General features: G+C 36.7%; 1 protein-coding gene across 2 annotated transcripts in view; it reads right to left on the reverse strand.

The window, feature by feature from the left end:
- Positions 1 to 15,000, reverse strand: part of LOC106787574 (protein bric-a-brac 2-like) — a 235,032-nt gene that overhangs the window by 219,073 nt on the left and 959 nt on the right. For both annotated transcript variants that reach the window (XM_014750018.1, XM_014750017.1), the window contains exon 1: positions 14,911 to 15,000. This exon is cut by the window's right edge and continues 959 nt beyond it. In XM_014750018.1, coding sequence (XP_014605504.1) covers positions 14,911 to 15,000 — 90 coding nt within the window. The remainder of the gene's footprint in view (positions 1 to 14,910) is intronic.

A 15,000-nucleotide genomic window follows, 5' to 3' on the forward strand; every position in this document is an offset into this window, starting at 1 on the left:
CTCTCTCTCTCTCTCTCTCTCTCTCATCGTCTCTCCAGTGATACGCCGGACGTAATGTTACGTTGTTTCGCCTTGCTTTCCTTCTTCCTCAACCCTCGAGGAAGTTAAAGGCACTCTTTGCTTCTTCACCGGTTCCTTCGACGCCTCCCTTTTACTTTCTCAACCAACCCTCCCAACCCCCCTTTCAATCCTCCCCCTCTCCCACTTCATTCGGTCGGCCGGTCCTTCCTTCCTCCCACTCTTCCTTTCCTTTTTTTTCTTTTATCGTGGAAGAAGAAGGTTTCCTTTTTAAATTCACGCAGAATCTGACCGACAAATCCTTCTCAAACAACCTCTCTCCCTTTCCCGTCACCATTCTATCCAACTCCACCCCCACCCCAACACCCGGTGGGATAATCTGATCTTTTTCTCTTTTTTCTGTACTAATCTTCGAATTAAACCTCCCTTTTTCTTTATACGATTAGAATTCGTTTGAATTCGTTTGCGAAAGTATATATAAAAATGTATTAATAAAATAAAAATATATATATATATATATATAAAAGGAACAATTATTTATCGGGGATGTTATATAGTATTAATTATACAATAGACCACGGTATGTATAATGAGATACGGAGGGATATGTTGCGTGTTTTATGAGTCACGTAGTAGGTTATACGAGATATGAATTATGTATGTGTATGCATTTGAATATAAATATTTATACAAAAATTGTTAGGATTTATTATAAATATAGTGTTAATTCGTAGTCATAGAATTTGGTCGTTCTATAGGTAAAAGAAAAAAAAAGAAAAGAATATATCGCTAACGAGTTTGTCCTGCTATGAAAAGAAAAAAAAAGAAACAAGAAAACGTCGGGGAGGGATAAATTATAAATTTGAAAAAGAAAAAAAGAAAAAAATAATAAGATATGGTAGTAAGAAATGTCAATGGTCTCGCCGACTTCGAAGTTACATAAAGTTTAAGAAAAGTTTTAAATTTAGCGACAGCCCGTGCGCGTGTCAATGATCGACAATCTCTCGATTCTTGATATGCATATATAAATACACACGTATACATATATACCTTCGTACATACACATAGATATATATATATATATATATATATATATATATATAAAGAAAGTTAGAGAAAGAGAGAAAGAAAGAAAGTAGGAAAGTAGGAAAGAAATAGTGAGAAAGACGGAAGTTGTAGCTGCTTAAAGGCGTATCGATCGAAAGACTCGAAACTACCGGCGCGCACACGGCCATTCCGCCGACTTATTTTCCGCGAGTCACCGCGTATATAGAGCCTGGGCAAGACATCGCTCGTATCGATCGCCAGATTAATTTGTAGTCCAGACAATGGGCCGCCATCTCTTTCTCTCTCTCTCTCTCTCTCTNTATAAAATAAGACATTTTTCTTTTTCTCATTCTTTAACATTTGATCTTCAATCATAAAAAGGTTTACATAGAATACAGATGTTCGAATCTTTCAATCCCCCTTCTTAAATAATTTTACATATAAACCCATCTGATTTCTGTAGGAAGAACCCATGACGACTATACCGAGGAAAAATAAATCCACACTTCCGGTCTGTCGTCTTCGCTAAGATTTATTATGGTTAGAGACAAAAGTAGTAAGTATATGCATACGTATACCCTCCTCACGCGCACACATCATCGAATATGTGTATATATATATATATATATATATATATATATAACTATACGTAAATAAAACATACGATACGCGCTCGTAAAGCTTCCATTCGCGCACGCCGATATATTTATTCGATTCCCATATGGCGAATACGTACGTACGTATGTACATACGTAGAAGAATGAAACGAACCAACGAGTAAAACGATGCGACGCGTTTCCTACGACTTGCTGAGAGGAACTAAGCTTTACGTATACAACCTACCTACATACTAATACATACGTATGTAGTAGACGTCTTATGTTAGAACGTTTCTATGTATTCACATATGTACGGAGCAATAGGTTAAATCCTTTCTCGAAAATAAAAAAAAAAAACATTGAGATTTCGTTTATCGTTTTATACTTTGATATATTAAAAGATCAAATCTTAAAATCTTTCTTTTTAAACATTATTCTAAATTATCTATATAAATTGTTTTTTTCTTTTTTTTTCAATCTCAAGCATATTTTGAAAAAAGAAAAAAACAAAAGGAAAATATATTACAATCTAAAAATAGGGGGGGGGGGGAGAACGATATGAAGTGGATAAGTAAATGATGTTAAATTTATCGTAACACGAATGATTTTCCATTTGACGAAGATAATATATAGTCTAAAAAAAAAAAATTATCTAACGAGATGTGTTCGCGAGATAGATTTCTTTTTTATCTTTTGATAATTTTAGATCATAAGAAAAAAAAGATAATAGAAACGTTGATTTTAAGAAACAAATACGTATTGTTCGATTGGAAAAAAAAAACAAAAAAAAAAGAAAATGAACGGTAAGAGACAAAGATAAAAGTGGTAAAACTTGGAAACGAATCTCATCCCCCCCCTTTTTCCCATTCGATATTACACACGTATATCAGGATCGTTAAGGTGAATTTCGTGGAACGAGAGAATAAGAAAGAGAGAGAAAGAAATAGAGTGAACGATCGGTAGCCAGGAACGTTTTCTCAATCCTTCGAAACGCAATCTCCGCGGCACAATGGAGTATAGAATTTTTAATACACCGTTAGTAATATGAAACGAGGCGCGAGACAATGGCTTTCTCGAGACCAATTCACCTTTATCTCGTGCTGGTCTTTCTTAGGTGAACTAATATCGTCGTTTTCTCGTTGTCGTTGTCGTTGTCGTTGACCGAGGAGGAGACCAGAGGAACACGTTCTTACGAAACCCAACGTATAACGATAATTCTAATAAATTATTGCATATCGCTATATACTATTGCTACTAACACTATCTCCAACTTTTTCTATTTTCTTCATTTCCCCTTAATTTTCCCCCTCCCGCCAATCTGATTCATTTTTTATGCAAAGTTAACAACTAATTTATTACATATTTTTAATATCTTTTAATAAATACGTATAAGTAAATATTTTTATATTCTACGAATATTATAAAAATCAAATATATTTTTATATATATATATATATATATATATATATATATATCTCTCGAGATATTAATAATCAAATAATTTATCTATCTATCTATCTCTCTCAAATTATTTATTTCTTTTCCTTTTTTTTTTCGTTTTGGAATCTATATACTTTACACATAAAAACGATTAATAATTAATCCTAACGACTTACCATCAAAATAATTATTAACGTTACAACGTGTAAACAATTTTAATGGATATTAAAACAAATAAAATATTCCAACCCATGTGTGTGTGTGTTTGTGTGTGTCTATCTATCTATCTATACAACAATCTATATTTCTTTTTATCATATCCCTTTAATTGCATACCTCTACCGTTCTCTCGTATAACCTATTCTTCAAATTTATTATTTTATTTGACATACGTAGTACGTTTACTATTCCTTGCGTAATGTACACGAAAATGAATAAACAGGATCGTAGACAATTTCGATATTAAAAAGAAGTAATGAGACAGATGTATAAGACGATATTATCGATCTTCCCCCACCCCAACCCCCTTTCTCTTTCTCTTTCTTTTACTCTAATTGATAAGATCAATCGAAGTAAAAGAGACTAAGCAAAGGAACGGAATGGAAGAAGAAACGATGCGTGTAATGGAAGGGTGAAGAATTTCGTCACGCAGTCGAATAACGGTGTTAAGCTGATCGATAAGGGGTCGGGGGGGATGACAGGGGGAGGGAAAAAATGAATCGTGTAAAGAGTCCTGCGTGCGAACCGATTCCTTTCCCTTTTGTCACCGTACTAAAGGAACGAATGAAGGAAAGAAAGAAAGATGGAAAGAAGGAAGGAAGGAAGGAAGGTAGGTGGAGAAGAACGGCCATTATTACGCGTATTATTTCCACGGCTTGCACGCGCCTATTATTTCTGCGGAGATTTTTTTGGTCGATTCGATGTCAGCACCCGCCAAAGCCCCGGACGTGCGGCTACGAACGTCGAGGGTTTTATTGGGCAGAAGGGAGGAGGAAGAGGAGGTGGTGGAAGTGGAGGTAGAAAGAGAAAGAGAGAGAAAGAGAGAGAGAGAGAGAGAGAGAGAGTTGGAGGTGGTCGACGCGAATGGAGAACAGGGTTGGTTCGAGGACGGGTACCCGGGAGGGTAAAGAGGGAAGAGGACGTAATCGAATATCCTAGAATTTAATTTCTATCGGTCCGTCCGGTGCGTTCGACTTTCATATCGCGCTTTTTTGTGATAGTCATTAAATCTAATTTATCGTGACGCCCGTGCCACGTTTCAGGCATGTGCTCTCTCTCTCTCTCTCTTTTCTCTCCCTCTTGGTGTTCCTGCTCTCTTCCTACCGTTCCCTCCTGTACCCTACCCTCGAACAATCCCGAAGCCCCCTTTTCGTATCCACCACCACCACCACCACCATTACTACTACTACTACTCTACTACCACCACCGCTCGACCCTTTCTCTTTATCTCTTTGATTCCCTTCTCTCGTACTTCCACCTACTACAAAAACCCCTCTCTCAAACACGATAGAACATCACCACCACCATCACCATCACCACGGAATCGCGTTGTACGACGAAAACTTGACGATGTTATACGATACCGAAATAGAGAGTAAGAGTGAAGTTAACTCCCATGGCCAAGTATTTTCCTCGAAAATTGTCGTAGTTTCTACGAAGTTAAATTTTCTTCACAATCCCACCCCTATCGCATACACAAAACCCATCCCCACCCTTCCGCCCGACGTTTTAACCGAACTAATTTCCTTCCTCCCTCATCCCTTGTTTTTGTCTTTTCCTTGTTCTCCTTCCGTTTCCTTCCTTCCTTTATTTCTTTCTTTTTTTATCGACGGCTACTTCAAAGCAACACTTTTCATTCGCCCGTTCTCCTCCTCTACGCATTTTTTCTCCTACGCTTTCGATGTTTATTCTATTCTATTCTTTTTTTTTATATCCAAGTATCATCATTTTTTATTTCATTACTCGCGTCCCATGATATTATTTTTAAATTGTGAAACAAACAAAAAATCAAATTAATATTAAACGAGTTTTTGTTCGTTAAAATAATGATAAACGTTAATGATAAATAGTTAAACATTTGACATAAACACGACGACGAGGTGAAAAGGGAAGGAAGGAAGGAAGGAAAGAAAGATGTTTTCTTTGCCCGGAAGAAATGACTGATAGAAAAGGAGGAAGAGGTTAAAAAAACGTTGAGAGAAGAACGGTGATGAGGAGGAGGAGGAGGAGGAGGAGGAATAGGAAGAGGAGGAGAAGGGATGGTTGGTTCTCGATGTGCGTCCGGACCGGTAGATAACGACGAGAGGTTATAAATCTCCTTCCGGTCAGAATCGGGAGCGAAGCAATCTGCGGAATGGTCCGGTCATCCGTCCATCAAGTCACGCGTACCACACCAGGACGTACGGGTCTCGTCTCTACGTATTAATATATCTATCGGGATTATACGTACGTTCTCTCGCGATATATATATATATATCTATATATCTATATATGTATATTGAATATATGTACATATGTATAAGTGTAGGTATACACGCAAGTGTATAGTACGAGTTTCATATAAGCATATAGAATAGACGTGGGCGAGTGTCCGGCACACGTTCGGCATTGCAAGGGATGCTGCAACATCCTCCTCTACGTCTCGTCCTTCATCCACACATGCCCTCCACTCATATCTTTCTCTCTCTCTCTCTCTCTCTCTCTCTCTCTCTCTCTCTCTTACTCTCATATACGGTATTTATGCACGTTTCGATGGGAAAAGGCACCAGAGAGAGAGAGAGAGAGGGAGAGAGAGAACAGGACTCGGACGCGACGCAAGATAATTTCTGATTTACCGCGGCCTAGCTCGAGTGCTGTCGCTCGTCGTACATCGCAAAACGGAATATAAGAGAAAAAGAGAGAGAAAGAAAGAGAGAGAGAGTGTGTGTGCGTATGTATGTGTAAAAGAGAAAGAGAGAGAGAGAGAAATGTGACCTGGTGCATTTTCGAAATGGAAAACACGAAGCGGCGGAGTTAGTTCACCCTTATTCGTAAAAGTGTGAGAGTGAGGGATAGAAAAAGATAGAAATGGGATAAAGGACGATGCCACTTTTCCGAGAGATCGTTCGATGGAAAAAGTTATGCGATAGAGAAAGAGAATATCGAGTATTGTCAAACCTTGTTAAAATCAAAACACTCGAACTCATGTTACTATCCTTCTACTAGAATAGAATTGAGAAAGCTTAGATTTGACAAATTACGTTTCACGTGATTTTCTATAGCGATTCTTCTCTTTCTCTCTCTTTCTCTCTCTTTTCAGTACAGTAAAATACTCTTGGGAAATGACTTTACTTTACGATGAGTAAGAAGACATTATTTCAACCCTTTTTTCTTTTTTTTTCCAACGCTTCTCTACTGTTACTGCTACTGTTACTACTGGTGGTTGCTCTGATAGTGTTGGTGGTGGTGGTGGTGGTGGTGGTTAAAGTTACCGCGATGTATAATAGCGTGACAAGAGTATTTTTTCTTTTTTTTTCTCCTTTAGTACTCTTGAGTGTCACCGTTCAAACGTGACATATCGTTTTAATTAATAATACAAATCGTGCACTAGGAAAATACCTAATTCTAATATGTCGGAACGAAGGAAAAAATAATTTAGAATTAAATAATATAAAACGAATTAAGTATTTTTTTTCTTTTTCTTTCTCATCTTCTAAAAAAGTCGTCGTATACAAAATTTCTTACATTATTAAACATTTTCTTTCGTCAATTAATATAAATATCGAATAATAATAATAAACAAATCGTGCAAGAAAAAAGAGAAAAAGTAACATACGTTCAACATTAAGTTTCCCAATCGTTTTTTTCTTACGTATGGGAATAAAGAGAAGAAGACATTTATGTTAGAAAAAGAAAATATAGTTTAATGGAAAGAGACGGGGGGGGGGGGTAATAAAGTCGTCAAGGGAGGTTCGAGAAGAAGCTTGCGGCGGTGGAGAGAAAGAGAGAGAAAGAGAGAGAGCTTTTGGAACGTCGTTCGTTTGAATGTTTTACAACGTGTCGCGGACGTTCCAGCTGGACGCCTTTACATCTTTTATCAACGAGCAGATCTTTTTCCGCCCCCTTTCCTGCCGCGTTTTCTCCCTTCTCTTTTTCACCCTCTCTCCACCATCTCTCCTCTCAACCCCTCACATCTTTCATCCACCCCGTTTTCCTTTCCCTCTTGTTCACCCTTTGAGAAGAAAGTGTGGAAGAAGTTGACTATGAACGAAAGATTTTTCATCAAGAATTACTATAGCAGCACTATATATATGTCTGGAAGAATATCGATTGAATAGAGAGAATAAAGGAAGATGAAAAAGAGAGAGAGAGAGAGAGAGTTAAATATCAAGGTCGTGGCCTTGAACAAGGAAAATTTCTTCTTCTTCTTATTCTTATTCTTCCTACGTTGTAAAGTATGATCCTTTTGTGGTCTAATCGATCGTTAGAAAAAGAAATCAACTTGGTGATTCCAGTGATCGGATAAATTTCGTGCAACGTTTTCTACCTTAAGAACTATTATTCTTGGAGATGGTCGGAAGGAAACTACGATGGTAGTAGGTAATAACAGTAGCGGGCAATAGGATCACAGCGTAATCGAGAAGGAAGAAGAAGAAGAAGAAGAAGAAGAAGGAAAAGGGACAGACAGATAGAGACAGAATGAGAAAGTGTTTGTGTGTCTGTGAAAGAAGAAAAAGAAAGGTAGGTGGTTTGTTGGAAAGATTAAAAAGTAAAAGAGGAAGAGAGAGAGAGATAGAAAGAAATAAATAGAAGTGTAGAGACTAGGATGTTATTCGAAAAAGGGGAAGTCCCAAGTATAGACGAAGAAACTAAATGCTTGAACGCCTCTATGTGGTCTGTTCTGTTACCCCAAGGGAGATTATATTCCAAGTATTGCCATTATGCGAGGAGTTTCCTAGGAAGGCAATTTTCGAAATATTTAAAATACATACCATTACCACACGACTAAGCTGTCCCTTATTATAAAATAGTCTATCCGAAGGGTGGCCACGTAATACGAGAATTCAGCACAAATACACACACACACACATACTTATATACGCACAAACGAGCTCACACATTTACATAAACACGTCGGACACACAAATACAATCTTATATTAATAAGAAAGAACTTTTTCGCAAGGATTGCCTGGTTATTTTATTTGAAACTCGAGACACATCAACTCTTAGTGTGGACGACACCTAACTAATAATTTCTTTTTAACATCCATCGCGAACGTCTTCCTTCCTTCGATTTCACGAGAATAAAAAGTTAAGTAAAATAATAAAAAAAAACTAAAAACTATAATCAACATTGCCTAAAGGTCAATAAAGATTCTAAACTAAAGAAGGAAGAGGAATAGAATCTTCTTCGATGAAAAAGAATAACAAAAAGAAGAAGAGGAAGAGGAAGAAGAAGAAGAAGAATGGGCAACGGGAAGAGAGAAAGAGATGGAAAGGGGGAAAGGGGTGGTGAGGGGGGGGGGAAGGAGGAGGGAGGAGGAAGAGGACAACTATCGTTGGAAGTCGCGAATCGCGTGTCTTAGTTCCTTTCCTTGCGTACGGAAACCTTGCGTGCGACACGACTTTACTAGTTACTCCCACAAAAATGAGAGATAGAAAGGAAGAGTAAAAGAAAATAAGAATAAAAAAAGAAGGAGAGGAGGAAAAAGAAGAAGAAGAAGATAAAAAAAAAAAGAGAAAAAATAAGAAGAAAAAGAGTAAGAGAGAGAGAGAGAGAGATGGAAAGTGGAACGTCAAAGCAGATTTCTACTTTGTAGAAAACGCAGACGAGAGAGAGAGAGAGAGAGAGAGAGAGAGAGAGAGAGAGAGAGAAAGAGAGAGAGCGGATCGTCGCGTGAGAGAGAAACCCAACCGAGCGCGAATATTTCATCTCTATCTATCTAGTTATATACTACTATCTATCTTTCTTTCTCTTTTTCTTCCTGTTATTCTCACTCTCGCTCTTTTTAAGCCACCCTTCTTCGATCTCACTCAAGACCGGAAAATAAGATTCCTTTTGATTTCCTATGACCTTCAAATTCTTTGCAAATTTTTCCGATAAAAAAAAATAAAAGAAGAAGAAGAAGAAAACTAAAGAAAGTTTGAAAAAAAGACGAATATGCGATTTAATTTACACAATGCAATAAAAAAATGTGGTTTTGAGACTCTTAGAAATGTTTTTCAAAATTCTTTTTATCGAATTACAAATTTCTTTTATCTTCTCCGACCTCTCTACTATCCTTTTTCACATTTCTTCTTTCCTCCTTTTTTTTCCCCCTCGTTCTCCATCTAAAATTATTTTTTTACAAACACGCGAAAAATAATTGGCGAATGTATGGGAATACTCGATCTCGTGATTAGATAAGAACCCGAGTCATCGTTCTCGTTGGTGTTTAACCACACACACACACACAATACCTCACCACCCCCTCACACGCACATACATATACAAAACGTATGTATATCCATGAAGAAAAGAAAAAAAAAAAAAGAAAAAGGCTTGTTGAAATTTCAACGTGTTTTAGCGATAAACCGATAACGTCTAACGAAATGTGAGTCTTGCTAAACTGAAAGATGTTCGGTGTGTGTTACGAATAAATTTGAAAAAAAAAAAAGAAAAGAATAAAAATGACTGTGAACGACGGATAAAAAATAGAGGAAGAAGAAGAAGAAGAAAAAGACAAAAAAAAAGATAGAGAGAGAAAAAAGAGAGAGGGTGAAAAAGAAAATAAGAAAAGTATGTAATATCCTGAAATCATGGAGTCTTTCGTCTGTTCATCACGTTATTTGACAACTCGATAATCGACTTACGAACGTGTGTCGCGAGATGAAGAAAACTACTTCGATTCTACTCGAAACACTCGACTGCTTTCGTGAGAACGAACGAGTATCTCACACAAACACACACACACACATTTATATATACGTATACATATGTCCTCCTCGTAACGCGTGCGTAGGAACGCGACGGTGCATTTTAATACATCAAACTTTTCAATTTTGGCGCGGTCCATATCGGCCGGCCGTACCTTCGTTGATCGGAATGATGTTTCTGATATATCGTTTACGTGCTCTCCGGGCCGTTATGCGTTCATCAACGTAGAGAATCGATCTCTACCTTTGTAAAGTATACGAGAATAAAAAAAAGAGAGAGAGAGAGAGAGAGAGAGGGAGAGGGAGTGTATGGGAGAAAAAGGGTAGCAAAGAGTAACCGAGTGTATCCTAACTTCATTTCCACTGTCACGCGTTTACGTTTCGCGTTGTAAGAGTAATAAAGAAAGAAAGAAATAGAATGAAAACTACGGAGGGAGATAGATAGAGATAGAGAAAGATAAAGAGAAAGAGAGAGAGAGAGAGAGTATGTTTGTATATGTGTTCGTGCGTGCATAGGGGGAGGAGAAATATAGAAGGATGAGAAGGTGGAGAAGGAGGAAGAGAAGGAGGAGGTGTAGGTGGAGGTGTGCGCGAAAACACAATCAAGGCCGTACGGCAAAAACACTAATTTAAACGGAACGAAGGAAATATGTAGTCACATCCGGTGTATCAGGATGAATGGCGCTCGGTTACTACAATTCACGATTTACTGTTTCGCGACTTTTTTCTCTGTGCCGGCGCGTCGGCGAGCTTCCTTCCTCTCCTCGTCGCATGAAATTTAGAGAGAGAGTGAGAGAGAGTGAGAAAGCAAATGGAACATGGAGTGTAAGAGTAGGTAGTCGTACTGGTGGGGGTGGTACGGGGTTGAACGAGGACGATCCGGGGAGGCAAAGCCGTTATTGCCAAAAAGGATAATGCGAGGGAAGATTAAATTTTTTTCCTGCCGCCCTTTCGAGCTCTACCCCACGACCGCGTGCGATCTACTACACACCACCCGAACGTTACATCTCTCTTTCTATTTTTCACTTTATGCGTATACACACACTTTCAACTTGAATACGATCTTTCTTTCTTTCTTCCCCCCACTCCCACCCAACACCCTCTGCACCTTTCTATCTTTCTCTTTTTCTCTCTCTCTCTCTCTCTCTCTCTCTCTTGTTCTAATATTTTTTCTTGTTCTTTTTCATTCGCGAGTGAACACCCAGAACTAGATCTATGTTATCTGCCGCTTTTTATTTTTTTTTATCCTTTTTCCCTACTCCGATTTCTTTTTGACAATTAGATCGATCTTTGATTACGCCGAATGACAATTTGTAAAAGAAAAAAATAAAATCGCTTTCTATTTCTACGATAAAAGTTTACCAAAATAAAAAAAAATAAACATTTAATTAATAACAAATTTAATACGTAATATCGTATACGAATAGATGTAATAAATATATGAATAATGTAGGATACGTTGAAACCAAGTACCTAATTCGGTTAATAGCTACTTAATTAAATAGAAAATACATCGAATAATTTATAAACTTTATCTATAAAATATATTATACTAACCTGTACCTATCCTAACATTAGACTGACACACGAACGTTATTACGACTATCTGATATGCTCGTCGTTCGCTGATTTGCATAATGTTAATTACACGTTTTCTCGATGAAAAAAAAAAAAAAAAGAAAAAGAGAATAGAAAAAAAAAAAAAAGAAAACTTAGCCAGTCGCAATTACAATCCCGACGTGAAAATATTTTCATTAAAAAAAAGGTAGAAGAAAAAAAGAAACGAAAATAGTAAAGAAAAAATAAAATAAAATAAAAAGAAAAAGAAGAGAGAGAGACACACACACACACTGTGCAATATTGTCATAACTTTTTTTCTTTCCTCTCTCCCTCTCTTTAATTCTTTACAATGTCGTATAATTTTAATGTCACGTAAGTACTCTCGTACGTCCTTTTTTTTTCTTCTCTCTTTTTTTTTTGTCTTCTTTTAATTAATTCCTACCTAACGTCTGAAGATTAATGTTTGTCGTATATAAATTATCGTTTGCATAGGATATTATGTTCATATTAGAAGTTTTACGTAATATAGTATTCACTTTAATTTTTTTTTTTTTCCTTTTCTATTCCATTCCAATAAATGTTACAAAACAATCGAGTCGAAGAGGTATGATTTTCGATAAAAAAAAAAGAAAAAGAAAAGTAAAATAACACAACGAAGAATAATTTTGGAAAATATTAAATTAGAAAGGAATCTCTAATTGTAAGTACGATTGTAAAGAAATATCTTTGGAACATAGGGACACACGATATGTATGAGCATCGGTAATGAAAAGTATTGCCCTTTGCTACGTCGAATCGGATGGCATCATATCTATCGGACTCGTAGTTCGGAATTTCGAAGCCTACCTGAAATTAGCTTTGCCCGCATCAATTAGGCATTTTAATCGGAAAGGCTTCGTGTGCGTGTGAGCGCGCTCGCGCACGCCTATACCGCGAATAGTTGCGATATACTAGTAACGCACGCATTACGATACGCGAACAGGCATGCCCAGAGAATTGGAACGTGGTTGCGTTAACATAATGGAATTCTGCGGAATGTTATACCCATTATATATGCCGGATTGAATCACGATACTCGACGAACGAGCGAACTCTACTACCTACGATAGACAAAAATAATAATATAAGTACATTCTTTATCTTTCCTTTTCTTTCTTTCTTTTTCTTTCTTTCTTTTTCTTTTTCTTTTTCTTTTTCTTTTTCTTTTTCTTTTTCTTTTTCTTTTCTTTTCTATCATCTATATCTATCCTATTTTATTTGACATAAGTATCCATCAGTTTTCTTTTAACAAATAACGAATTGGATTCGCTTTTTTGTGGGGGAGAAAATTAATATATGTTGGTAATATATACGAGGATAGGTTGAAATGTTTTGTACACAACGACAACAATAAGTAACAATTTTCATTTAAATCATTTACCAAATGACGACCAATCATCATCTCGAACGAGTATCGTAGCATAATTCGATCTAATCACGTTAACGATATTGCGTTAATATATTTTGTATAATGTTAGAAAATATAAATTTATTAAAAGGAATGATATTTGAAAAATTGTTCAGATATCATACGAGAATTATAATCGATCGTTAATCGCTTATGAATGAAATTTGAAATCGCGCGTTAACCTCGTTGTAAAGTTGTTAGATGTAGGATCATTAAAAAGAGTGACAGATAGGATGATGCTCCTTTTCTAAACGTACACGATGATTATTACTACGAAACGTACGAGTAAATTATTTTAACGTTAAGACGAAAAATAACGCGGTACATCGATGTAAAACTCCTTGTTGAAACAAAACGATATTGACCACTTGTTACGCCCACGAGTAACCACGTGTTCCGAGAATATATAGAATTATACTATACAAATATATGTATATTTTACATATATATATGTATGATACATACGTGTACACGAAGATTCGTATTCTACAGACATACGTCGAACGATAAAATAAAAGACAAAGTAAACGCTTATATAATAAGAAATATATTCTCTTTCGAATTATACGAGAGAGAGAGAGAGAGAGAGAGAGAGAGAGAGAGAGAGATATTGAGAATTCTTTTACGTAACAAATTGTCGATTGTCTGTCTCTATTCTATAAAGAATAATAATAAGAAGAAAAAAATATATGCAAATAAAAAACAAGATAAACAGTTTGTTGCAATCAACAGTATATCTCTCTCTTAGAAAAAAAAAATACTTATTATTAATAATGTTGAATGTGAGATAGAAGAGAGAGAGAGAGAGAGAGAGAGAGAGAGAGAGAGAGAGAGAGAGAGAGAGAGAGAGAGAGAGAGAGAAAGAAAGAGAAAATGGTACGAAAAAGAGCGAAAAAATGAACACGACGATTGGTATGCAAATCGTATTCTTCTTCTTATCGTCGACAGTTAGTATATAAGTAAGTAATAGTATATTCATAGAAAAATAATCGATGGAAAAACATCAGATATATCTTTCTCTCTTTCTTTCTTTCTTTCTCTCTCTCTTTTTCTCTCTCTCTTTTTCTCTCTCTCCCCCCTCCCTCGACGAGTCGATAAATCAAAACGAGATATATAGAATGCGTTTTAATAACTTTGGCTGGTAACACCGATAAATAATGTGGGAGTCATCGTCGTGCCGATGTAATTAACGGGAACAACCGATATGTAGATATGTATTATATGTATATACCACATATATGATATATATATATATATATATATATTATATACTATAGATCAAGTGAGTACGAAAGTATTTACGTGGTTGTACTTGCGCGCGAGTGTCGAGTGAGCAAGTGAACAAGCGAAACAAGCGAGCGAGCGAGCGAGCGAACGAACGACGAACGAATGAACGAACGTAGTCAATATTTGTCATCCGTTTTATAACAAAAAGAACGTTACAAAACGACCGGATGCTCCGACCAAATATTGACTATGCTCATTGACGTTCATTGATACTCTCAATTAGTGCACACCACCGAAGCAGATCGCCGGTTAATTGGACACCCTCCTCCTTCTCCTCCCTCTGAGCCACCCTCGTGCGTTCGAAAGTTTGCGCCTCGGCTCGCCTCTCCTCGCCTCGCCTCGCGACGCAAATTTCTCTTTTCGCCAACGATTCTTCTATTCCTTTTTCCTTATAACACGCGTTCACAAAAGATATTTCGATAAATGACGTAAAATTGGCGAAGGATCTTTTTTCCTATCGTTAAAAAGAAAAAAAAAAAAAAAAAAAAGGGTTGCCATCTCCACCAATTACTTGTTTTAAGTTTCGAAGTTTGTTTTTTTTTGGTTCGATAGATTGATCGAAAATATATACGAATAAGAGAAATAGAGAGGGGAAACAAAAAAAAGAATAACTCACCCTTTCCTCCTCGCGAATCATCTCAGCGATGCCAGGCTTGATCTCGAGGTCGTCGCCGGGTTGATTGGACTGTACTACCTGCTGCAAATG

Source organism: Polistes canadensis, unplaced genomic scaffold (assembly GCF_001313835.1).
Source record: "Polistes canadensis isolate GaletaPanama2010 unplaced genomic scaffold, ASM131383v1 scaffold_106, whole genome shotgun sequence".
In the NCBI taxonomy this organism is placed as follows: domain Eukaryota; kingdom Metazoa; phylum Arthropoda; class Insecta; order Hymenoptera; family Vespidae; genus Polistes; species Polistes canadensis.